The 26,240-nt window shown below is 35.0% G+C and overlaps 1 protein-coding gene across 3 annotated transcripts in view; it reads left to right on the top strand.

Moving 5' to 3' along the window:
- The window catches only part of CRIM1 (cysteine rich transmembrane BMP regulator 1), a 1,124,265-nt gene that overhangs the window by 326,879 nt on the left and 771,146 nt on the right, over positions 1 to 26,240 (top strand). The window contains exon 1 of one of the 3 annotated variants that reach the window (XM_053711880.1): positions 21,415 to 21,489. The exons of the other annotated variants lie outside the window; for them this stretch is intronic. Coding sequence (XP_053567855.1) covers positions 21,465 to 21,489 — 25 coding nt within the window. The 5' untranslated portion in view covers positions 21,415 to 21,464. Of the gene's footprint in view, positions 1 to 21,414; positions 21,490 to 26,240 lie in introns of those variants that run through there. 3 annotated transcript variants of the gene reach the window in all.

Raw genomic sequence — 26,240 nt, forward strand, 5'->3', positions numbered from 1 at the left:
ACATTACATTAAAAAGTCTAGGTTATGTTCTTTTGCAGTAAAGTACTAATTTTAATTGGACTTCTGGCTAATTTCCTTTACAAAATACTTCGCTTTATTATATTCTGAAATTACAAAGTGAGGAAAAATTATGTTAATTTATTCAGTCTGTGTGCTTATTTTCAAATTATTTTCACATTAATTAATTAATTTATTTATTTATTTATTTATTCCATACAAAAAGTTTTTATTTCACATAAAATATTTCAGATGTATAGAAAATGAAAAAAAAGATTCTGTAATTCCACTCTGTATTTTTTGTACTGAAGTGCATCCTGCAGGATTCAGAGACATGACCCTGCAACATTATATGCACTGGAGTATGTAAGGCAGTGTTTTTCAACCAGTGTGCCGTGGCACACTAGTGTGCCGTGAGAGATCCTCAGGTGTGCCACGGCAGACTGACAACAGTGTGACATATTTTTTAAACTTTGCTTGTTTTTTACTCCCAGTGCAGGGGTAGTTTGTAGGAGGCATGGCATAACAGCACAATACATACAGTATGTATGTGTTTGTGTGTATGTGTATATATATATATGCTGTATTAGGCTACAATGTGTGATTTTTTTTTTTAAATTTTGGGATGGTGGTGTGCCACAGGATTTTTTAATATAAAAAAGTGTGCCACTGCAAAAAAAAAGGTTAAAAATCACTGATGTAAGGAGTATGTCATTGGATTGCAAAAATAGATTATGTTATTATAATTACAGATTTAGATGTTTTTATAGCAGTTATACTGTATGTAGATTTTTTTTTAGCAATGGGAATGTATGCTATGAATATATAAAACATTTTTTTAAAAGTATTGTAATAATCATTAGAATAGTTATACAATTTCAGAGAAAACAATGATTAACAGCAACATCATTATTTATAATGATTAATGACCCTTAATAATTAGCTGTTATTGTGTCGGTTTTAAAAAATATTTACATTATATGCTAATTGGTGTCACACAAGATACATTTTCTAGATGCCTTTTCTCTCCTTTTATTAATTACTAATAATTATTTTGAATTCTATACCTTCCATGTTTTTTTTTTTTAATATTGTACAAGGGTTTGTGTAGGGAAAAAAAATCTGTCAATTTTATCTTTCACCATTAAAAAAATGCTGAGCCAAAACTCTTTTGTGGTCAATGATTACCATTGGTCATTTTCCATGTGGTGAGTGGCATGATGTGCCGTGCAAACAGAAGGCTGGAATCACAACCCGAGGCGGTATAAAACAAACACATTTTGGGCTGTATGTCTACAAGATCAAAAAGCTGCTGAAAGAGCTTTGATGAAATTTGGGATTGCTGAAGTTGGCTATTGTTTTATTCCAGGCCTCGGGCCTAGTGTCTTCTAAAAAAAAAAAAAATGTCTGTAGTCACCCAAGTTCCCACATGGAATCGAACTGTATAATGTCTGTGTCAGCAAAATTCCTCCGTCTGTGTTTACAGTGGGCCAGGATATTGGAATATAAAACATGTTTAAATTTTCACATTGCCTCTAAGCTTTTGTGAGCTTTAAATTCTTTTAAAACCTTGGTGAAGACATGTTCATGACTGAACTTTCAGGCATTATGGCCTGTGGAAATATATCTGGTCCTGGGGTGATAACAATGTGTGAAAATTTACTTTTACCATCATTTGTTTTAAGGAAAACAGAGCCAAGTATATTTTGCTTGGAACTAAATATGTCAGTATCCTGCTAAGAATATTTATGTCAATGGATAATACCCTTAAAAATATTTTTAATGATAGCTGTAAGTGATCAGTTGGCCAGCACTACTCACAGTAGCTCCGCCAATCTGTGCTTGATTGATTGTGTATTATCTCCATTATTGTTTTCTTACAATATGTTTCTATTTTAAAAGCTGGAACAAACACTTGGACTTGATTAAACATATGTTTAGTTGATGGGTGCCTGTATATCTGAAGCAGCCAGATGGTGGTTTGATGTTTGTACCTCTGTTAAAAAGCAATACAACCCTTCAGTATAGTATGCTAGGAATACTTTACATAAATGCAAAATAACAATTTAACGAACCTGAGATATATATATATATATAAGTAGCTTTCCCCAACTGCCACAATACATTTTTTTTCTCTTTTTTTTTCTATTCACCTAAAGCTTTTTCAGTATTGGCTAAATCATCAAGAAAGAAGTTCTGCATGCCAATTTATAGATTATTAGGTAGGCCTTGTTGTCTTCTTTTTATTATTATTATTTATTTGTATAGTACAACAAAATTCTGTATATTTGTCCAGTTCTGGAGACAGTATCTTTAAAAGGATATAAATAAATAAAAGAGACCGGGAATTAAAAAAGATATACCAAAAAAATAATAAAAGAGACCTACTTAAAGGTAAAACCTACAAGGAAAGACTTCATGACCATAATGTATAGCTTAGAGTAGAAAAGGGAAGGAGGTGATATATAGCTTCACATTTTATTAAGGGATTTATTAAAGCTGATGCTTAAAGTGGTCATAATAGTAAAAAATAATATATATATATATATATATATATATATATATATACACATGTAGTTTTATCACAATTGAACTTGTATATAAAGTGATGATAAATCCTAGATGTTATGAAAGGCTAGGATTTACCATTGGGACAAATAATGAGGACCTTTAGTCATTAAGTATAAAATACTTCATGATGAAAGCTCCTTTATTTATTTGCAGCGTTCACCGCACTGAGCTGCTAAGGCAGCCCATGGCAGAACGCTATTTGGCTGAGAGATGACATTTCAACCTCTTAGCCAATAGCCGTGCGGGAACTCCGGCTTGGCGGCGTCTGGCCCCGGATTTCCCGCACGGCTATTGGCTAAGAGCTGGAAACATCACCTCTCAGCCAAATAGTGTTCTGCCGTAGGCTGCCTGAGCAGCTCAGTGCGGCGAACGCTGCAAACAAATAAAGGAGCTTTCATCATGAAATATTTTATACTTCAAGGGACATGATACCCAAATGTTGAAATACTTGAAAGTGATGCAGCATAGCTGTAAAAAGCTGACTAGAAAGTATCACCTGAACATCTCTATGTAAAAAAAAGAAAGATATTTTACCTCAAAATGTCCTAAGTATTCACACCCAATTGTAAAGGACTTTATGCAGCAAATCAGTATGCCTGTCCCAGGACCTGCAAGGGAGTGAGCCTCATGCACACTCATGTTATTTCCCTATTCAGTTTAAGGAAGTTTGCTATAAAATCTCATGGGAGTTAATTGAAATCTCATGAGATCACAGTAAAAGAGTTCATGACCTCAGCGCTGCTGATGCTGATTGGCTTCTGTTCATTTCTCCTTTTTTTTTTTTTTTTTTTTTTTTACCTGCAGCTGGGCAGCAGCTGAAGTATAACTTTTTACACAGAACTTACTCTGTTGAGCATAGAGATGCTCGGGTGATATTTTCCTGTCAGCTTTTTACATTTATGCTCCATCGCTTTCAAGTGATTTAGCATATGAGTATTATGTCCCTTTAATGACTTAAAGTCCTCATTATTTGTTCCAATGGTAAATCCTAGCATTTTAAAACACTAGGATTTAACATCACTTTAACTTATCTATCATCTATTTATTTCTGTCCATCAATCTATCTATCCATCCATCCATCCATCCATCCATCTAATATATTCCTATCTATCTGCCTATCTATATACCTACTTATTATCTGCCTGCCTGCCTGCCTGACTATCTATCTAACTACTTGCAGTTCTCATTCTATGCATTTACAGTTCAGCATATTAAAGTAGATTCATTCTGTTGTTCACAGTGGGATAACTTTATCTTGTCTTCTTCCTACACTTCTTCTTTCTAGCTAGCTATTTGTTGTTTGAGTCTGTCTGTTTGTCTGTTTAGTTGTGCCTGTCCGTATATCTTTCTGTCTATACCTTTCATTCTATTTAGATAAGGGAGCTATGTGCAATCTGTCACTAATTCACACTTTCCTCTACTGTATTTCTCATGTGCTAGGTTTTGCATAACTATTTAATTCTTCTTTATCTACTGCAGGTTGTTTAGGTATTTTGGATGTAAATAATGGATAAATAGATAAATATATACATAGATAGATAAATATGTATTTATACATGTATAATATGTATTTCTATTTGTATACATGTATATGTGCATATACGTATGGGTGTGTTGTGTAGCAGTATTTTTTAATACATAGCATGTTCCCATATATTAGTTATACAGCTTTAGCCTCATCAATGTCCTCAGTGCCCTGATGCTTGTTGGCACGGCTATGTGTTTATAAATTGTGGGGCAGACTGCATCTGATATTATTCACTGCTATTTTTGGACTCTCAGTTTACTGTAACTGTACACCTTCTACTTCTGCAAATTCCCCTTCCAGAACTTGTACACAAAACCAGGACAGTAAATTATTAAACAGATCGAAGTCAACTCAGGCTAAAATTTCCTTTCCGCTGTTGCAGATCGTTTGCAGGAGATTGTTGCAGAAAAAGTGGTAGAAGAGATGGTCTTTACGAAAGGATTTTTTTTTTAATCAGCTGAATATAGACTGTTGCTATGTACACACAGCATGTTCATGCATTTGAAGATCATAGGAACCAAATGAACAATATATCTTACGCCATTCTTACACCAAAATTATCAGTAATATGTAAATGGTGGCAACTGATACGAGTTGAGAAGGTGGCAGATTGTAATTAGAAGATAGCCCTTGATTTTCAAACTATGGTTTTATTTGAATTTGACTAATTCAAAATATATTATTATTATTATTATTATTATTATTATTATTATTATTATTATTATTATTATTATTATTATACCATGTAATTATAAACCATTGCACATTTTCACTAAAGCCAAATAGGAGTAAGGAAAAGATATTCACAGGTCTTTAAAGGGACATGAAACCCATTTTTTTTTCATGATTCAGATATAAAATACAATTTTAAACAACTTTCTAATTTACTTCTATTATCTAATTTGTTTTATTGTCTTGGTATAATTTGTTCAAGGAACAGCAATGCACTACTGGTTTCTAACTAAACACATGGGTGAGCCAATGACAATCGGTATATATATGTAGCCACCAATCAGCAGCTAGAACCTAGGTTCTTTGCTGCTCCTGAGCTTTCCTAGATAAATCTGTCAGCAAAGGATAACAAGAGAAGGAAGCAAATTAAATAATAGAAGTAAATTGAAAAGTTGTTAAAATTGTATTATGTTTTTGAATCATGAAAGAAAATTTTTGTGTTTCATGTCCCTTTACGTCACACAAAAATTGACAAGATTTATTTATTGTCAAATCATAAGAGTTCTTTTTTTCTTTAGTTTTAATTTTTTTTTTTTTATTAAATATAATAGCATAACATAAATGAAATTGAAAAAGTAAAAGTTTCACGTTGAGTGATAATACAGTTTCAATGTGTAACAAGAATACAAGTAAATTATACAAGTTGATTGATATTATCCATAATTCAGTCCAGTTTCCAGGAAAGTCCAATGCGGAAGTTCTTTAGGTAGTTGAAAGACACAACATGCATTTGCCAAATTGTGTTGTTGATGTGTAGGCAGTTACAATGAGTACCTTTACATTAAATGTTTAATAATATGATCTGTTACAATGAGTGGTATGGGGTCGGGTGTGAAATGGGAATAGGAATAGGTTTCAAATGTGGATGTGTATGGAGGTATGGAGTAGACCTGACAATTTGTCTATTTTAATCTCTTCAGTTTTGGGAGTTGACTATATGTTGGTCCCACATTATCCTTTTTGATTCATGAGTGTCTATAGTGCCTGATTGGAGATTATGGTACCTCCAGGTGCAGTAGATTCTCTACTTGATCTACCCATTATTTCTCTGTTGGGATAGTGTCAGATTCCCAATATTTTGGTATCAAAGTTTTTGCACTGTTTATCATTAATATCAACATTGACTTGGCCACACTGTCGTTAAGTTTTGGTAATGACAGGTAAAGGAGGATCTGCGGGTCATTTGGGAGTTGTTTCCCTATGACTCCTGACATGTGTTTGAGTATACTTGCCAGAATGCGTCTTGTTTGCAACAGTGCAACCAGATGTGTGTCGGGTTCCCTATTTCTCTGCATCCCCTCCAGCACTTATCGCTGGCTGTTTTATAGATTGTATGTAGTCTGCTAGGAGGGAGGTACCATCTTGTGAGATATTTATAGTTTGTCTCTAAGACTCTTGTGGAAATTGAGGATTTTTTGGGGATCGTGAAGGCAGTTTTCCAATCTTTCAGTGTAATGTTGGTGCCCAATTCTTTATCCCATGAGTTGGTGTATGTGGGAAGGTATTGTGTGTCTTTTGTCAATGTTTGTTTTTATAATATGGATATGGCGTGTGTAGGGGAACATTTCAAGCAAGCATAATTTTTCAAATGGTGTTAGTGTTCTAAGGAAGTGGTGTTTGTTGAGATGTGTGTCTATGTAGTGGCAAATCTGTAAAAAGGAGTACCAAGTTAGGGAGATATCTGGATGATTTTTTTTGGATTTCAGTTAATGACCTGAGCTTTTTATCATTGTATAATATTATTGATATTATTCTGTCTCTTATATGGCAGTTGAAGTCTGATTGCGATTCTCTGTGGTTCCATGGTAGAGTTGGATTATTGCAAATTGGGGACATGGGGGAAAGGATGTTAGAAATGTTGGTTGAGGTAATAGTTATCTTATCCCATGTCACAAGTAATTCTGTCGGTAAAGGATATTGATGTATTGTTATATTCCTGTATTTGGTGGGCGTCCAGGCGGCAACACCTGCGTTGCCAACCCTAAGATATTCCTGTCAATTTAGACCCACTGTTTACTTGCATTGTTATTGCACCAGTCCAAAAGTCTATGTAGTGTTATGGCTTTGTATGCGTGTATGTTCGGTACTCCCAGACCACCATTTTCTTTAGGTTGATACATTGTCTGCTTTGCTACTCTGGGTCTAGTAACCTGCCAGATGATTTGCTCTATTAACACTTGGATCTTGTCAATGTATTGTGGTGGGAGAGGTATAGGAGTTGTTTGCAACATGTATAATAGCCTTGTTAAGATATTTATTTTCACTACATTTATTCTACCTATCCAAGATATAGATTTATTTTTACAGCTAGATAGGTCTGTCATTAGTTTTTTTCTAGCGCTTTATAATTGGCTTGAAATATAGTTGGGAAGTCTGGAGATAGGTAAACGCCTAGGTACTTTATTTTAACTTTTTAACGGACAATTTGGAATTAGTGTATGTAGCATTGATTCCTTGTAAGTGATGTTTAGCATTTTCAGATTTAGTAAGGTTTGGGAGGAAGTTGGAGACCCTGTCCGAAGTTTGTAAATGTTTCTAATGTCTGTGGTATTGATGTTTTTATATTGGTAAGTGTGAGCAAGACGTCATCTGCGTAAAGTGCTAATTTGTGTTCCGTTTTGCCAATTTGTACTCCCGTTATTTGGTTATTATTCCTAATTTTTTGTGCCAGTGTTTCTATAGAAAGGACGAAGAGTGCGGGTAAGAGGGGACACCCCAGTCGTATTGCCATTTCATATGTGAAATTTGTTTGAAAAAAGGCCGTTTACTGTCACTTTAGCTGTTGGGGCTGTGTATAATGAGAAAATTTGATTGATACATTTATCGGCAAATTTCATTTTTTGTAACACCATTTTTAGAAAGAGCCAATGTATTCGATAAAATGCTTTTTCTGCAACTGTGGATATGAGGACTGTTGGGATGTTCTCATTATTAACGTGTGATATAATTTGCAACGCTTTTAAAGTGTTGTCTCTGGCTTCTCTATCTGGAATGAAACCCACCTGGTCATTGGTTATAAATTTGGGTAGATATCGGTTTAATCTGGTAGTGAGAATTTTTGCAAAAAAATGTATGTCTGAGTTTAGCAGCGATATGGGAGGAAATATTTTGGTGCTGTTTGGTGGTTTCCTGGTTTTGGGAGGACTGTGATGTGGGCCTCTAACCCCCCTGTATTGACTATAGAATTGAATGTGTTTTCCAGAGGTATGGTGAGATGGTGAATATAAGTTTTGTAGTATTTCATGCTCAAGCCATCCGGGCCTGGGCTTTTTCCGCTAGGCATGTCTTTTATTGCTTTTTGTATCTCTTCTGTTGTTATAGGTGAGTCTAGATTATCTGCTTCCTTTTTGTCTAGAGAAGGTAGGTCCAAATCAATGAGAAATGTCTCGAGGTGTAGCTGTGTTTTGGATATTATATAATGTCTCATAATATTGTTTGAATACCTCTGCTATATTTTTACTGTCTTTATGGGTGTCTCCTCTGGTGTTTGATATAGAATAAATGTGTGCATTGAGTTGGCTTCTTTTAAGGGCTTTTGCTAGTGAAGGGCCTATTTTGTCATTTGTGTCAAAATATTTTTGCTTCATTAGTACCGATTTTCTTTGGTATTCCTTAGTGAGATGCTCTTTGAGTGCCTGTCTGGTTTATTTCAGTGTTTCTAAAATGTTAGTGGATTGTGGGCCTTTTTTGTTTTCTTTTTCCCAATAACTTATCTGGGCCAGTGTCAAGTTTAATAATTGCCCGTTTGCTTTTTTTTCCCTTGCCTTGTGTGAGATTAACTCTCCCCTTATCACACATTTATGTGCTTCCCAGATGGTACTTGGTGTAATGTTTTCTATGTTATTTTCCCTAAAATAGTTTTCAATAGACTGATCTACTGCTTGTTTGATTAGAACATTTCCTAACATGAAGTCATCCAATCTTCAAATGAAGGGTCTGTGTGGGATATCAGATCATTTGCACTGGTGCGTGGTCAGACCAAGTGATTGGCAACATTTTTGAATCTGTGACCATGGATAAACCTATCTGGTCAGAGAGAATGTAGTCTATTCTTGTATATGTGTTATGTGGGTGCGAGTAGAATGTATAGTCCTTAAACTGTGGATTAAATGTTCTCCATGGCCTCTATTTAACAAGGTCTGGCGGACCTGATCCGACAGTGCGGATCAGGTCTGCCAGACCTCGCTGAATACGGAGAGCAATACGCTCTCCGTATTCAGCATTGCACCAGCAGCTCACAAGAGCTGCTGGTGCAACGCCGCCCCCTGCTGACTCGCGGCCGCCAGCAGGGGGTGTCAATCAACCCGATCGTACTCTATCTGGTTGATTTCCGGCGATGTCTGTCCGCCTACTCAGAGCAGGCGGACAGGTTATGGAGCAGCGGTCTTTGTGACCGCTGCTTCATAACTGCTGTTTCTGGCGAGTCTGAAGACTCGCCAGAAACACGGGCCGTCAAGCTCCTTTCGGAGCTTGATAGATAGGCCCCTATGTGTCATGTAATTTGATTTGGGATATATAGTTAGAAATTGTTTTTATCACTCTTTTGGGAGTGCACGTGTGCCCAGTGTTGGGTCTAAGGGCAGGTTGAAGTCTCCCCCAAGGAACAATGTCCCTTTAGCATGTTTGAGTAAGAATTAGTGGATTGTTTTAAAGAGGTGGTGTTGTTCTTTATTAGGTAAGTATATGTTGATAAAGGTAACGGGCCTGTTTTATAAAAGGCCTATCAAAATAATGTATCTACCATTCCTATCTTTTTCTATATGCGTTGCTTGAAAAGGTATAGAGTTTTTAAGTAGAATTCCCACTCCCCATTTTCTGGTGTTGCCTGATGCTAAGTACACTGTTCTGTATCTATAATTAAGTAACTTTGGCTCGTGTCCCTTTTTAAATGTGTCTCCTGTAAGAAGATGATATAGCTGGAAGATTAGTGTAGATCCTGAAATACCATGGATCTTTTTTCAGGGCTATTAAGGCCTTTCGTGTTTATGGTGGCGATGGTGAGCGTATACATATTAGGAGTAATTTTGTTTTAATTGTGGAGATTAGTCTAAGCAGGTTCTTGGGTGTGTGCTGTAATCTCTTGTATGATGTAGGAAATATGGCAATTGTCAAATTATACAGTTAAAGAGAAGGCAAAAAGTTGCAACAAATTATCGTACAATTCTAGTAATGTTAATAATATTTTTAACAACAACACTTTTACAACTTCTATGTTAGATTAGAGTCTTCTTAATAGGTAGCTATATAACAACAGAGTAAACTTTCAACAGTGAAACTAACAATAAGGATAGTATCCCCACCACCGAACCTGAAGTAATGTAGTAAAAGAAAAATCTTTTATATACTACCTGTAGCCGCCATGTCTCTATGGTAGGATCAGTCTATGTTGTATGATATCTTGAGTTAGTCGTCAGCATTGGCCATTGTTTTGGTTTCAGGAGAGGAGCGTGGGCTCCTGTTGCCTTGGGGATTGGTATTTAGCGGTGGGTTTTCTGCCGGTTACTTGCTTCTGGAGTTGAAGTGATGTGGAATTTTAATTTGTAATGCTTCACTGAAGCTTGTGAAGTCTTCCATGGATTTGAATATTGCTGTAGTGTCCCCTTTGGAGGCGATGATGCTAACCGGGAAGCCCCATCTGTATGTTATCTTCTATTCTCTCACTGGTGGTGATGAAGCTAAGGTCTCTCCTTTTCTGCATGGTTGTCGGGCTGAGGTCTGCGAATATCTGTATGTGGTTCCCCGAGTGCATTATTTTTTGCTTTTGTTTGGCATGACGGGAGTATTTCCTCTCTGTTTTTATGGTTGAGAAGATTCACAATAATGTCTCTGGGATGTGCCTTTGGTGGAGGTTTCGCTCTTAAGACCCTGTGTGCTCTTTCTAAGCATATATCTGGGGAACTGTTAGACCCTTTTATGGTTCTGAATAAGTCTTGGAGACAGCCCTCTATTGCGTTGGGTTGTATTGATTCTGGGACTCCGCGTATGCGTAAATTGTTGCGTCTGCCTCTATTATCCAGATCCTTCACGTTTTCTAATAAATGATGTATAGTCTAATCTTGGTCATATACCAGTTTTGATATATGCTGGATATCATTGTCTATGGTATTGTGGGTTTCTTCCAGTGTAGTGACCCTGTGTGTGACTTTAGTTAGGTCCTTTTTGAGTTTGCTATACCAGTTTTTCACTTCCCCCATGATCTCTTTAATATCTTCTTTTGTGCACAAGTCTTGTAGGTCAGTTTTAGTGAGTGCAGGTGGGTTGGTGACAGTGGTGGATGCTGGTTGTAGGCCTGGTGGGAGGGTACTTGTTGTTGGATCCATCTTGTGTGGAGTGTATGCACAGTATATATAATTATTATTATTATTTTTTTTTTTTATTTTTTTTTTTTTTTTTAAGAACCAGCAGTGCATTTCTTTAGGATATGTAGATTACACCTTCAACTTCATTGAATATCTTGGGTTTAGATTACATATAATACCAATATATTATTAAATCCTAATTACATTTTTATCACACATTCTAACAGATAAATATATTAGTATAGTTTTAGAAGTTTTGTAATTTTTAAAACTTTTTTTTAAAAAATTAACAATTTCACATAAACATTTTATGTAAAAAAATACTGTTTGTTTTTTTAAAAAAAAATGTGATTTAAGGAAATTAAATTAATAACACGTTTACTGATAACTTGATAAAATGTTTCTTGTCTTATATTGTACTAGAAACTGTGTTCTCTGAAAATTATAAATAGAACAAATTCTTAGGAATGTTAAGGAAAAAAAAATGTTTGCTTACCATTCAAAAGTTGATTTTATCTGTAATAGATGTGTGGGTCCTCAGCTGGTAGTCTGTGATTGATAAAACAAAATCTATAGATTTAAGATTCCTTGGGCGCTTACTACAAAACTGGTGTAATAGTCGCTCCAGGAATCTAATAGGCTCAATGTTACCAGGGTGATTTTGGGGTGGTAGCAATTAGTCATCTACAGCTATAATACATTTTTCATGACAGCTCTGTTCAATCCAAGAGCCTTAAGTACTAAACCTCATAGCAAGCCACAACTTGCCAATAAAGGACCTTTGTAGCCATTGGCAACTCTTCATTCAATATTATTGCACACATGTATCAAGGTAACAATAATGTCCCTTTTTACTGTATGACTTCAAGCAACTTGTGAATTAAAATGTTTTTCTACTACTTTTTTTTTATTAGATGCATGCGGATACATATCTTGTTTTCAAGTATTTCCTGGGAAGGAGATACGCTCAAGAATTTAAGCCACAAGCTTATATATTGAAAACCAACACCCTAACCACTATACCATTCTTGTTTAGTAAAAAGCTTCTGTTTTTTGTTTTTTTTTAAAAGCATCTGCTTCTAGTTAATAGGCTTTTAAAATAATAAAGTAGTTGTCTTTTCTTCTGCTTGGTGTAATAGATGTATAATAAATGCTGAATTTCTTAATGTGTTACTGCAAAGATGGTGACAAAATAGTTGTTGCCATTATTTTATATTTTGTAACTATGGCAGATTTTTTTTTTTAATTAGAGTTGTCAATATGAGACCATCTATCCTTATCTGTGTGTGTGTATATGTGTGTGTATATATATATATATATATATATATATATATACATGCAATGTGTAGGAGAAGGACTGCGCTCTAGGGGGTTAAATGAGTGGGGTAAATAAGTGAGTGGAAAGGGTCCAAGAGAAGGATGCAAAGTAAACCAAAAGGAGGAGGCAAATAACAAAAGAGAGGGGACAAAAAAGGGAGACTTATAGTGTAATACTTTTAAAACCAGAAACGTTTTATGCTTAGGTATGAAAACTGCTCACCTGCTATTACCTCAATCATATCAGGTAAGTGACTTGCATGGGTAGGAAATATTTCCACACTGTGGTAAAGATGTTTTTCTTTACTCCGTTTTTTTAACTACTGTTGATGTAGTGGAGCAGTGTATTGTTATTATACATGAAACATAATGCAGTTATTTGTATAAAAAAATATAAAGATTTATTTGCAAAGGATAGATTGGTATAAGATCTGCTCCTCAAAAAACTGCAGGAGTAATGTTAGTTTTATTTCGAGTTCCTGTATTTGTGGAACTATGGCTATTACAAGTCCATAGATAAGAGGGAGTGATTTTAACAATGCTAGTTTGAATCACAATATAGAGTAGTTCAACTCTTGTGCTGAATACCCAAAGTGTCCGGTACGGACTGGCAGGCTGTTAGACATTTCCCATCCAGTATAAACAAAATAAAGTAAATCAGTTCACTTCCCTGTGCTCCATTTTGGATCCTGTTGTGAGGTGCAAGAGGCAGCTCCGGTATCCGTGTGTGTCTGTTTAGCCCAGACCGGGGAGACCGGAAGTGACATCACCGCTGCTCTTAGCTCTGCCCTTACGCGTTTCGTGATTAGATCACTTTGTCAGTAATCATTTGTTACCTACTTGATGTAAATGCCGTACAGTTTAATATACACTTTATATTTTGTTGCATGCTTTCTAAAGCTCATTTTCTACAGCAGATCGGTCATGATTATATGATTATATTATATGGATATGGATGTATCTCATGTGGTTGAAAGAGAAGTATTTAAAGATGCTGAAAATGTGCTTTGTTAAATTAAATTTAAACTAAAATTGATATGGCAGTATCTGCTGGGTACTTCTGCTAATACTCATTGGCTGACAGATACACACATTAAAAAAATCAATAAATAACAATCAATATATAAAAAAAAAATCAATAAATAAAAATTACCACATGTTGAAATGCCCTCTCTTAGATGTAAGACATTTGTACAGTGTCCTTTTACTTTATGTTCCTGTAGAATTGTTTTTCATGAAGTATCACTGTCATGTAGAACATGAAATTATACACTAATACTCAACGTCATGGTAACTGGATCCTCAAAATTAGATGAACGATGACACAAGTCACTTCCCAATGAGACAAGGTGGATATATTACTACATACCATGCTAACATTTTGTCAGTAATAGCTCTTTGATTTATCTGCTAAAGAATTTTTGAAGTGTTTCTTTCTTTCACCTTAACCCGGTAAACTTCTTTCAAACAACCTCAAGGTATTTTTTGCATGCTGCTTTTTCAGTCTTCGAAGAAAATGTTCAACTGAATGTTCTACCATAAGGAACTGATTAATACTAAGCTGTATTGTATCACACATTTAGGAGACAACAAACCATTTAGCATGCTGTCACACCAAATGCGCTTCATTTGCTTATTGAGAAATGCCGCAGGACATTAAACGGCAGAATAAATGGATCTGCTGAGCTAGATATTTTCCATTGGGGTGCAGAGAGAGGGTGTGAAATGGACTTATACAGCACTTTTTTGAAGCAACGGAAGTATACATTAAACATCTGGCAGAGTATGTTGAAATAAAAACTTTCTTGTCCTTAATTTGCGTGCTCTATTCGCCTGTAATTGTTTTCAGCAGAAGAGGTTAGATAAGGGAAACCTAGGTTTCAACATAGTGACGACCATTCATTTATAGAAATTCTGGTGAATTGGAAAGCCAACAATTTTCAGAGTCAATTTATGGGGGAAAGGGTAAAAATAAATAATAAAACTATATTGAAAAATTGTTTTACTAAATATATTTAAATATTTTATACTACAATGACAAAGTGTTTAAGTTTTAAATACTTACATCTATCTATCTATCTATCCCATGTGTTGATTTTTATATGTATATATATATATATATATATATATATATATATATATATATATATATATATATATATATGCATTTTTCATATGTGTCCCCCTTAAAGCATCAATATGGCAACCTTTCTAAGCACTCCTATAATATCCTTGGCCTGGGTGCTCTTCAAAATACATTTAAAACATCAAACTTGGAAGACACTCTCTGTAAGCCAATACTTATATTTATTATAGAGCTATAATAAATATGACTATTAGATTACAGAAAGTGACTTCCAAGTACAGTATATACAGTATATATAAAGAGAGAGCATTTTTCAACATGGTGGTGCCCATTCATTTATAGAAACTGAATTGGGAAGCCCACAAATTTAAATTACATGAAAATGGAGCAAAATAAATAATGAAATGATATTGCAAGGATGGTTTGCTACATATATAGAAAAATAAATATTTTATACAATCTCACAGTGGTTACTGTCCCTTTAATATTTACTTCAGCAATAGTTTAATACATTTCCTATGTTTCAATATTACACATGGGCATTTGAAAAAAGTTGGATTTATATGTTTTCAATTAACTTAAATTGCAATATGCATTTATGTCCTTTTAAATAGCAGCAGAGCCAAATCAACTGAATGAAATTATTTGGAATTTCACCTTTGTGAACCTGGATTGCCCCGTTATCATAAACCTCAGTCTAGTTTACACCCATCCGAGGGAATATTCACTCTGTCTCTTGGCTGACCATGATAGTTTTTTTATTTTTTATAAAACTGTGTGAAGTTCTATTCTCTTTCCCATATCCTGTTTTTTTTTTTTTTTTAAAGGAAAAAAATAACTTGGGGCTTTTTGCTTTCGGTCTTGGGAGTTTATAATAGGTCAAGTTTGTACACATTAATCAATGTTAATGTGCATAGGTTTAAAAAAAATATCTTGGCAAATCTAGCTTGCAGTGATCCAATCACAAATTGCAAATACGTATATATTCTGTGAATCTTGCACATGCTCAGTAGGAGCTGTTGCATCATAAATTGTGCATATAAATAGATTGTGCATATTTAGATAATGAAAGTGAATTAGAAAGTTGTTTAAAATTGTGTGCTCTATCTGAATAATGAAAGTTTAATTTTGACTCTTTAACATCTTGGAACCTAGCCATTTCCTTTTAAAAATACATTTTGTACCAATCAGCTCAGCATAATATAGAGGATATACTGTTTATCTGTAACAGATTAATACATTGTTGGGTGGAAATGTATGACTAATTAGTAATTTTTTTAATTGGTTGACATGATCATGCTAATGTTAGCTAAACATAGATTACATTAATACAATTTGTTTAGATTTTTGTTTAGCTGTGAATGTATTTGAATAATATTGGTTGCTAATTGATTTTTTCAGTAGAGTCAGAATTCGGCCTATTTTCTATATGTGTGTGAGAGTGTGTACATGTGTGTGTGTGTATGTTATTGTTTTTGTATGTTTGTTATCCTTAAGAAACAGACCACCTGTCATAATTAGTTTTTAAGTTTTACTTGTGTCAACTTTATTAAACACAACCTGGTCTGGTGCCTAAGTTCAGTTTATGACCCCAAGATGTGACAGGAAACAGTGTCTCTATCAAGGCACAGGCCTAAGGACTATTAGAGATAATCCTTCTAGGATATTTTAAGAAATGTTTTAATCACATGTATATTACGGGGTGAGAAAATATGACAGACATATCATGTTTAGTATCAAAATAATCCTCATGAGGTCACAAGGGGATTGCTTATATGGATATATGTACTGGATATAATAACAAACAATTATAAAATATTCAATAACTTCAGCCAGGGCTGCAGGGCTTTTTATGACCTGCCATAAAAGAGGGGGTGGCTACCTTCCTTGCCCAGTCTGGAAGTGGCCTGCTCAGAAACCTGATCTAAAAAAAAAATATTTAACTCTGATTTCAGCAAAATAATATTGCCATTCTACATGGGAGGCGTTCAGACTCGCATGAGTGAAGCTGCAACCACATATTTAAGAAGCCGTTCCTGTTTCTTATCCTATCCACCACCCTAAATCCTCCCAAAATTGCTCATTTGGCGGGATTGACAGGCCTTGCTCTCTTGTGATTGGTTTTGCAAGAGCAGGGGGCGTTATAGCACTAGAAAGCTCTTGTACAATCTTAAAGGGACAGTAAACACATTATAATTAAAAGACTTTTCTATTGTTGTTTTTTTACTGTAGAATAACATCAGCCAAGTCTTGACGTTTTTAAAGCAAATTTACATTCTTTTTACTTCAGTTATTTTTCAATAGCAAAACTCCACCCACTATTTGCCTTATGTAGAGAAACCAATCTGCGTTTTTTATTCCACAGACAACAAGGCTAGTTGTCATGGTCATAAAGTTAGTACAAAGTGAATTGTTTTGCAGTTGTTGTTTGATAAAGCCAATTAAGAACAGATTTGTAGCAGAGCTCGCCTTGAGAAGTCAGCAGGGTGCATTCCAAGTTCTGAGCTCAATTTTCAAAGCTAAATTACATAAAAACAAGGCAAAGTAAATTCTGAAAATATATTGCAAGGTTGTTACATTACGCATAACTATACATTTTAAATAAACATGCCAAGTTGTTTACTGTCCCTTTAAATTTTGCCAAGGGAAAATGAGGGGAGATAGATTTTCTATTTAAGAACTTGTCTGCCTGTATCTTGATAACATTTCCTTAAAGTATGAATTTAGATGCAAAACAGGCAACATTGAACAAAATGCTGAGCTCCCCAAATCTACTTTATATATATATTATTATTATTATTATTATTATTTATATTATTTTCTGACTCAATAATACTTCCTGTAGGACATCACAATCAGTGCATTATCCAAAACCAGGAAAGCAATTAGTAACTTTAAGGCAAACATCCAGTCTGCTATTCTTGCTATAAAACAGTTTAAACAATAAAGGCAATTTGCGGGCACTCAGTACGGAACAGTAATGTGATTAATTTGAAAGCATTTCCGCACATTCATTTGCTATATAGCTCACATTTCCTTTGGTTACCATGTGGTTTTGCACTGCTATCAGCATTCAAAGAGCTAAAATCCTCACAATTATAGGCTATCTATGAAAACCTCCAAAGTGACCTAAAATGTTGGTGCACTCAATTTTATGGAATTATTTGTATTCATGTAATCTTCTTATAACCTTTTTTTGAACAGCATCAATAATACACAGTGTGAAGCTATTGCCAGCTTTTCGCTACACAAAATAAAAACTATGTGTCCAAGTATCAAGTATACAGTCGCAGCGTACAAGATTTATTTTTTTAGGGTAAGAAATATATGCATAAATAACTAAACAGCAATCTGGTAATGGATCATATTTTATTTGCTCCATATTAAAGGGACATTACGGTCAAAATGTAAACGCATATATATGAATTATATCTTTGTATAGAAACATATTTGCAATAAACATGTATTGGCAAAAATGCTTCTAGTAAAAGTTATCACTGTTTTAGTGTTAGCATTTTTCTCTGCATGTGTATGTGAGGCATAGCTAGATATTCTCAGTGCAGAAGTATTTTAAAAGCGGCAGTTGCTCAGAACACCAGTGGGGCTAGTATCATGTCAGCAATTAACAAATTGAATAATTATCACATGGTACAAGCACCTTAGGCTCTATGGGCAAGTGCTGTGTTTAAAATGCTGGTGCACGGTGCATACTTAAATACACTTTTGAAACAGCTACAGCTTTTATTAGAAGCATTTTTGTGTATATATGTATTTTGCAAAAATGCTTCTATTCAAAACTGAAATGCATCCATGTGGATTACATTTTTTCTAGAATGTCCCTTTAACCCCTTAACAACCAAGGACGTGGCAGGCACGTCCTACAAAAACCGATTGTTAACGACCTCTGGGGTTTCAAGCTCTGGTATCCATTGTGATCGATTCCAGCCACTTTCAGGGTATTGTAGCGATGCCTCAATATTGAGACATCGTGCAATACCATTTTTTAAGCAAACTGATGCAATGAGAGCCATTCTGTGGCTCTCTCTGCATCGGCCAGCGATAGTGCCGATTGTTGGTGGCTTGGGAGGGATACGAGGGAGGCGGGTAGGCGGCCCATCGCTGGAGCAGTTCCGGCGAGCGGGGAATCAAGTTCCTGGAGTCCGCTCAAGGTGGCGGGAGCGTGCGCGCACTACACAAATTAAGTTTAAGGGAAGGAGGGAGAGCGAGATGAAGGGGGGAATAAGTGTTGGGGAAAGGGATCTGGGAGGGGGGTAGGGTATTAATGGGGGGCAGCTACATTACAGAAAAATTGGGTATTTATATAATTTATGAAAAAAAACCTGAAATTTTGACCTAACCCAAGATGGCGGCAAATAGGTAGAGGGTGGAGGGTTAGAGAGCTTTTTGGGGGGATCAGGGAGGTTGGGGGCTAAGGGGGATCCAACACTGCAACTGTATTATATATATATATATATATATATATAAGCCTTTTATTTTAGTACTGGCAGTCTTTCTGGTTTGGAAATCGCTAGATAGTGCTACTTGTATTTATTGCCCTATAACTTGCAAAGAACATGTAAACATTGTGTATTTGTAAACTCCGGACAAAATTTTGAAATTATTTAGCATGGGTGTTTTTTGGTGGTTATAGATGTTTAACAGATTTTGGGGGTCAAAGTTAGAAGATAATGGCATCTTTAGAAAGTCCATTTAATGGCAATAAAAACGGTATATAATATGTGTGGGTACAGTAAATGAGTAAGAGGAAAGTTACAGCTAAACACAAACACTGCAGAATTGTAAAAATAGCCCTGGTCCTTAACGGTAAGAAAACTGAAAAATGGTCTGGTCACTATGTATATGTTCAATGTATCACAATGTTTGTTCATTCCAAATAAAAAAAAATAGTGTTCCCATCCTGCTTAAATTGCCCTTTTATGTTTATGATAAAGGGACATTAAGGGCCAGATTACAAGTGGAGCAGTATTTAATGCTCCCGCTTGAGCGATAACTCCGCTAGAAGTAAGTTTTTGTGCGCTTCGGGTAGCGCTCGTATTAGGTGAAAGTAAACAGTATATATATATATGTATGTGTGTGTGTACATATGTATTTATGTGTTTATATGTCTGTAAATACATAAATACACATATAAATACATATGTACACACAGATAAACATATATATATATATATGTATGTGTACATATGTATTTATGTGTTTATATGTCTGTAAATACATAAATACACATATAAATACATATGTACACACAGATAAACATATATATATATATATATATATATATGTATGTGTGTGTGTACATATGTATTTATGTGTTTATATATCTGTAAATACATAAATACACATATAAATACATATGTACACACAGATAAACATACATATATATATATATATATACACACATACATACATAGACATCTTAAGACATGTATATGTATGTATCTCTATGTTAAAACCCTTTGCCTGCCTTTTTTTCTAACTCCTGAGACCTCATATCTTTGAGCCCTTATAACTTGTGTGCAATCATTGTATTATTATGAGTGTAACTGTACTTTGTAATGTATTTTTGATGTTTTGTGCAACTTTTTATTTGTGCAAAACAGTTAACCAGAGCTCTGAGGACGCGGTAATCATTCTAGCTTAAATCACAATTGCGCTCACCTGTTTGCCTTTACTTTCAATGGTAATACAAGCGGTAAACCCTAAGTGCACAAACAGCCGCGATAAACCCCTTTTCGCTTGCTCTTAACTGTTAACGCGCCACTCATAATCTGGCCCTAAATACGCCAAGATATTAATATAAAATGTTTAATTGTATATTGTAATGCAACTGTGCAATATACTTTCATTATTTATTTTCATTGGTTGTACACTATAGTAAGCCATTTATAACTTAACAGAAAAAGAAATCTAAGTTACAATATGGCAGCGCACACTGCTTTATGCACATTAGAATGTTACCTTTATTTTTTCAATATTTAAAATAAAAAAAAATGTCATTTTAAAAAAATGCCTGGATATATTATTCTCAGGGTAATATTTACGCAGAATACACCAATCTATCAATTATTTATTTAGTGTTTAATGTCCCTTTATTTGAATTGTCCACCATCAGAATTGTGGGATATTCTTCTTTCAGCCAATGAGCATTCTGTCCTTTGGAGGAGTTGTGTTCTAACATGCATTTCTTGTTAGTTATAGAATGAGTTAATATAACTTTAAATGGACATAAAAGTGCAAAAATAAACTGCTGCGTTAGAGGATATTCTTATTTTACTATTGATTGCATATGACTGTGTAAAACCTCTGCAAAAGGATTTGAATGAATCAGTATTGAAGCAATTCACTACTGGGAACTTGCTGAACACATCTGGTGAGCCAATGACAAGAGGCAGACTTGCATAACTACCAATCACCAGGTACTTCCCAGTAATGCATTGTAGCTTCTGAGCCTAAGTATGCTTTTCAACAGGGAACACCAAGAAAAGAAGTACATTTGATAACAGAAATAAATTCAAAAGTCTCTTAAAATTACATACTCTGCACCATGAGAGGTTTCATTTGACTTTTATATCTCTTTATCCTTTTTTATGCAAAACATATGCACTTTAAATTTACTATAATTGTTATGGTGTGGGGAAAAAAAGTTGACAAGTTTTATTCTACTCTCAGAAAATTAGCACCCTGCAGAATATAATTTATTAAGCTGTAACAGTAAAGATGTGCAGAGTGTTCTGTAACTGACAAGTGCCTGGCTATACTAAATTGCTCAGTTCTTGCCTGTAACTGGTATCATTTTTCATGTCAAAGGGGAGTCTGCACTATAAATAATGTCTGCGGCTAGGAAGCAGTGTGAAGACGGAAAAATACCCAGAAAGCTTACGTTTGTTTTGTGATAAGGAACACTGGTAAACAAATGCAAAGGAATCTATCGTTTACTGGTAAGAAAATAAAAAACATATACTGGGGTGAAAGATATCAGTTGTGACTTTCCTAGTTTATGAACAGCAAACTTACAAGGATCTTTGTGTGTTAAAACATGGCTTATTTAATATCTCAAGGGCAAACACTGAATAACAGTTTTTTTTTCTTGCGCTTATAAAGATGATTCAGTCAGAAGAAACTCTCTAATTAACCTTAACACAACTTGAAGAATTATGTTTTGATAGATCGCAAAGACGTTCAGTAGGGAAGGGCATTTTTATAAAATGTAAGTAAATTACAATATATATATATATATATATATATAAAAAGATCTGCAAAAGACATCTTCCGGAGTCAATAACGATAATGGTTACACAGTAAATATATACAGTATATATAGGTTCAAATCCCCAAATACAGAGCGTTCAGCTTTTCATTGCATTTAAATACTCAGTCTATCTTACAGGCAGGCAACGGTAAAAAGTAGTCTCTTACCTTAGATTAAAGTGAAGGTCAATTCTGATGAATCGGTGCCCGGTTTTTAATAAACCTAATAAAAACAAGAGCACTTTAATTCATCAAAATTGACATTTCACTTGTTTTCTTAAAAAAGCGTACCTTTTAATCCTTCCTGACAGCCGCTCCATCGATTCCCCCGGCCGTCGGAAGCCTCTTCATACGTCAGAAATGATCAATCATGGCTTTCCCCCCGGGGGATCATGACCTGAGGCAACGCCGTGACTGGAGGAAGCCAGATTTGTCATTTTAAACCCGCGAAGAGGGCTTGCGACAGGCGGAGGAGTTTTTTAAGAAAACGAGTGAAATGTCAATTTTGATGAATTAAAGTGCCCTTGTTTTTAATAGGTTTATTAAAAACCGGGGACCGATTCACTAAATTGACCTTCACTTTAAGCTGCAAATAGCCGCCTGCACCCCTTCCTATATCATGCAGCAGGAACAGTAAAAAAGTTATTTTAAAATGAATATTGTTTCTGGCCACTTTGAAATGGCTGCCAAGCTCAGCACACTGATGACATCATGATCTGGGCTGCATCTAGACTCTCTTCTGAATAGCATTGACAGTCTGTTAAATACAACTAGTGAGCCTTTTGTGATTGGATGCCATATGCAGCCCAGATCATGATGTCATCAGTGGGTTGAGCTTAGTAGCCATTTCAAAGTGGCTAGAAACAATATTAATTTTAAAATAACTTGTTTACCTTTCCTGCTGCATGATATAGAAAAGGTGCAGGAGGCTATTTGCAACTTAATCTAAGATAAGACTTTAAGATGACCAAAGTGTAGACTGTCCCTTTAAGTGTCTTATTAAATTGGCTAACATGACTGAGGTCATTGCAAAGTTTTAGGCTACTACTACTACTAATAATAATTATTATTATTAACAATTTACTACATTAATTACTCTACTCTGTATTTTAAGAGTCAGGTGTTTTTATATAGCCTTTTATTCTGGTGTCCTAGGTGTCTATGCTAAGTCAGGATCCCCAGAAATCTAAGGTATATTTAGACAGTCTAAGTCTAGCTGGGCGCCATATAAAGAGTTGCCATATTTGGAGGATATCAGTTGAGTAAGATTAGGCATAACACACAACACGCTCTGATTTAGCTGAGACAACACATAAAGCAATGATGTCTTGGTGTAGATCCATTCCTCCTATAACATTGTTGCTATTTAGCCTGAGAAGAGGAGGAGATACTATCTTGACTTCAGTTGGTTCACTGGATTAATTGACTAACTTTAGTACTTGATCAGAGTTGCAGGTTTGAATATTATTACGGTTAATTAATCATTCAGAGGTCAATAAAATAAGCACCTGTAAGCTGAGTCATATTTACAATCATTACAGATCAGATAAAAGGGACTTCCAATTCTTTATATATATATATATATATATATATACTGTATATAATTCCCCTCTGGAAAGTTAAAGGGACACTCAATCAAAATTAAACTTTCATTATTCAGATAGAGCATGCCAAATTAAACAACTTTCCAATTTACTTCCATTAACAAAATGTGCACAGTCTTTTTATATTTAAACTTTTTGAGTCACCAGCTCCTACTGAGCATGTGCAAGAATAAGTGTGTATGCATTTGTGAATGGCTGATGGCTGTCACGTGGTACGTGTATGCATTTGTGATTGGCTGATGGCTGTCACATGGTACAGGGGGAGTGGAAAGACACATAACTTTTAAAATTGTCAGAAAGAAAATCTACTATTCTTTTGAAGTTCAGACTAAGTGCTATTGCATTGTCTTGTTATCTTGCATTTGTTGATTATGCAAATCTACTATGTTGACTGGTCCTTTAAGTGTTTCTACTCCCTGCAGAAAGGCTGGAGAGCATTCCATGGAATGCAGAACCCTGACACTCTCCCATGCTACACAGTGATTGGCTGATATGTGAAGGTTTTTGTTTATACCTGTCCCTAATTGGCCACAGCAAAGGAAGTAGATAAATAGCATGTAAGAGACTTTTCAAAGGTTGTGCTCCAGGTCTGTAAAACAGTGCTTAATAAATAAAATGACAAACATGTTTTAAAAACATTTATTTTGCATGCAGATACTTTGCATTGAACAGTGATGTCACCAGAAATTACATCTGGAAGGGGGAGCTTCCATAAGGCCCACCAGTGATTTGTGGACAGGGCCACAATGGGATGTGTGACTAAGAGTGTCACGTATGGGGTGTGCAGTGAATGAGGATGGGGTGTGTCTTGGGCGTGCAGTAGGCAATGCTGGGCCTGTGTGTACAGAGTGGTAAGGGAAAATGAGAGGTTACCACATTTGGGATGGGGGGGGGGGCATCCATTATGCATTCCCCCAACCAGGCGATGCCACTTGTAATGAGGTGAATAATTTGTAAGGCATAAATAGCAACAAAGTATTTGAATGTTCCTTTACTAACGAACTATAGATACATAAAACAGACTAAACTAAACAAATTAATAAGGGAAGAGACAGTTCAGCTCTATAGAGCTTAAAATCTACAGAGTTTTTCTATGATTACAATTTCTGCCATTGGGGCTAACATAAAAGGACTGAAAATTGAGTTTGTATCATTGGGTGATTTTTACAGCTCATACAATATATTTAACACTTTTGCCCGATAGGCATAATTTCCTAGCTGGTTAAAGGAACATAAACTAAAAAAAAGTGAAGACATTTCTAAAATGGCCTGTAAAAGGCTTTATTGTGTATGGTTTAATAGGGGCATTGAAACTGTCTGTACTGCATAATTATGTAAACAGATTATTTTCAGAGTAAAAGGAAAGAATATAAATTAGTTATAATACATTAGAGACATTAAAGAGATAGGAAAGTCAGAAGTAAACTTGAATGATTCAGAAAGAACATGTAATTTTAAGACACTTCTGTTTTCAAATGTGCTTCGTTCTCTTGGTATCCCTTGTTGAAAACGGACACACACACATATCCTACACTAGTAGGAACTAGCTGCTGATTGGTGCCTGCACACATTTGTCTCTTGTGATTGGCTAACTAGATGTTTTCAGCTAGCTGCTGCCAGTATTGCAATGCTGTTCCTTCAGCAAAGGATAACAAGATAATGATGCAAATTTGATCATAGAAGTAAATTTGAAAGTTGTTTAAAATTGAATGTTCTATTCAATTCATGAAAAAAAAAAAATGTTGGAGTTTTCTGTCCCTTTAAACATCTATTGCATGTGCAATAAATTGGGCTTGACACACACTCTCTAGGGAGGCCAAAAAGCAAAATCTATTTGATTTGCAGCCATTACAGATTACATAATTTGCTTTTTGATATCTCTAGGGCAGTAATTTGCAACATTTTTTTTGCCGTGGCACACTTTTTTACATAAAAAAATCCTGTGGCACACCACCATCCCAAAATTTTTACAAAATCACACATTGTAGCCTAATACAGGATATATATACAGTATATATATATATATATATATATATATATACACACACACACACTGTACTGTGCTGTCATGCTATGCCTCCTACAAACTATACATGACATATTGACATTCATTCACAAACAATCATAATGATTGTCAGTCGGCCGCGGCACACCTGAGGATCTCTCACGGCACACTAGTGTGCCACGGCACACTGGTTGAAAAACACTGCTCTAGGGAATGTGGGAGAAGCACAAATTTTACACAAAAGCAAGAGGTATCCATTAAACAGCGCATCATAGTAATTTTTTACTTTACTGCAAATAAAAAAGTGCAAGTCAGATTGTATTTATTTTAAAATAAAATACATGTTCCTGTCATAAATAAACCAACATGTATAAGTCCATCTTAAAAGGACAAAATTAAACTTTTATGATTCAAATAGAGCATGCAATTTTAAAAAACTTTCCAATTAATTTCTATTATATAATTTTGCTTTGTTCTCTTGGTATCCTTTTATGATAAACATACCTAGGTAAGCTCAGGAGCAGCAATAAACTGCTGGGAACTAGCTTCTGATTGGTGGTTACATACAGATATGCTTCTTGTCATTGGCTCATGCAATATGATCAGTTAGCTTCCGGTTTGTGCATTGCTGTTCCTGTTAACTGTTGAAATTATGAGCACTTTGTGTGTTGGAAAACAAATCTAAGTATTATAAGGGGATATTAAACTTAAAATGTCATGAATTTGCCTGCTTTTGTTGCAGACTTACTTTGAAAACTGTGCTGTTCCCATACTCATTAGGGAGGATAGAGTTCATTTTCTGGACACTGTGCTATTTTCTTTCATTCATATG

This window comes from Bombina bombina, chromosome 4, assembly GCF_027579735.1.
Source record: "Bombina bombina isolate aBomBom1 chromosome 4, aBomBom1.pri, whole genome shotgun sequence".
In the NCBI taxonomy this organism is placed as follows: Eukaryota; Metazoa; Chordata; class Amphibia; order Anura; family Bombinatoridae; genus Bombina; species Bombina bombina.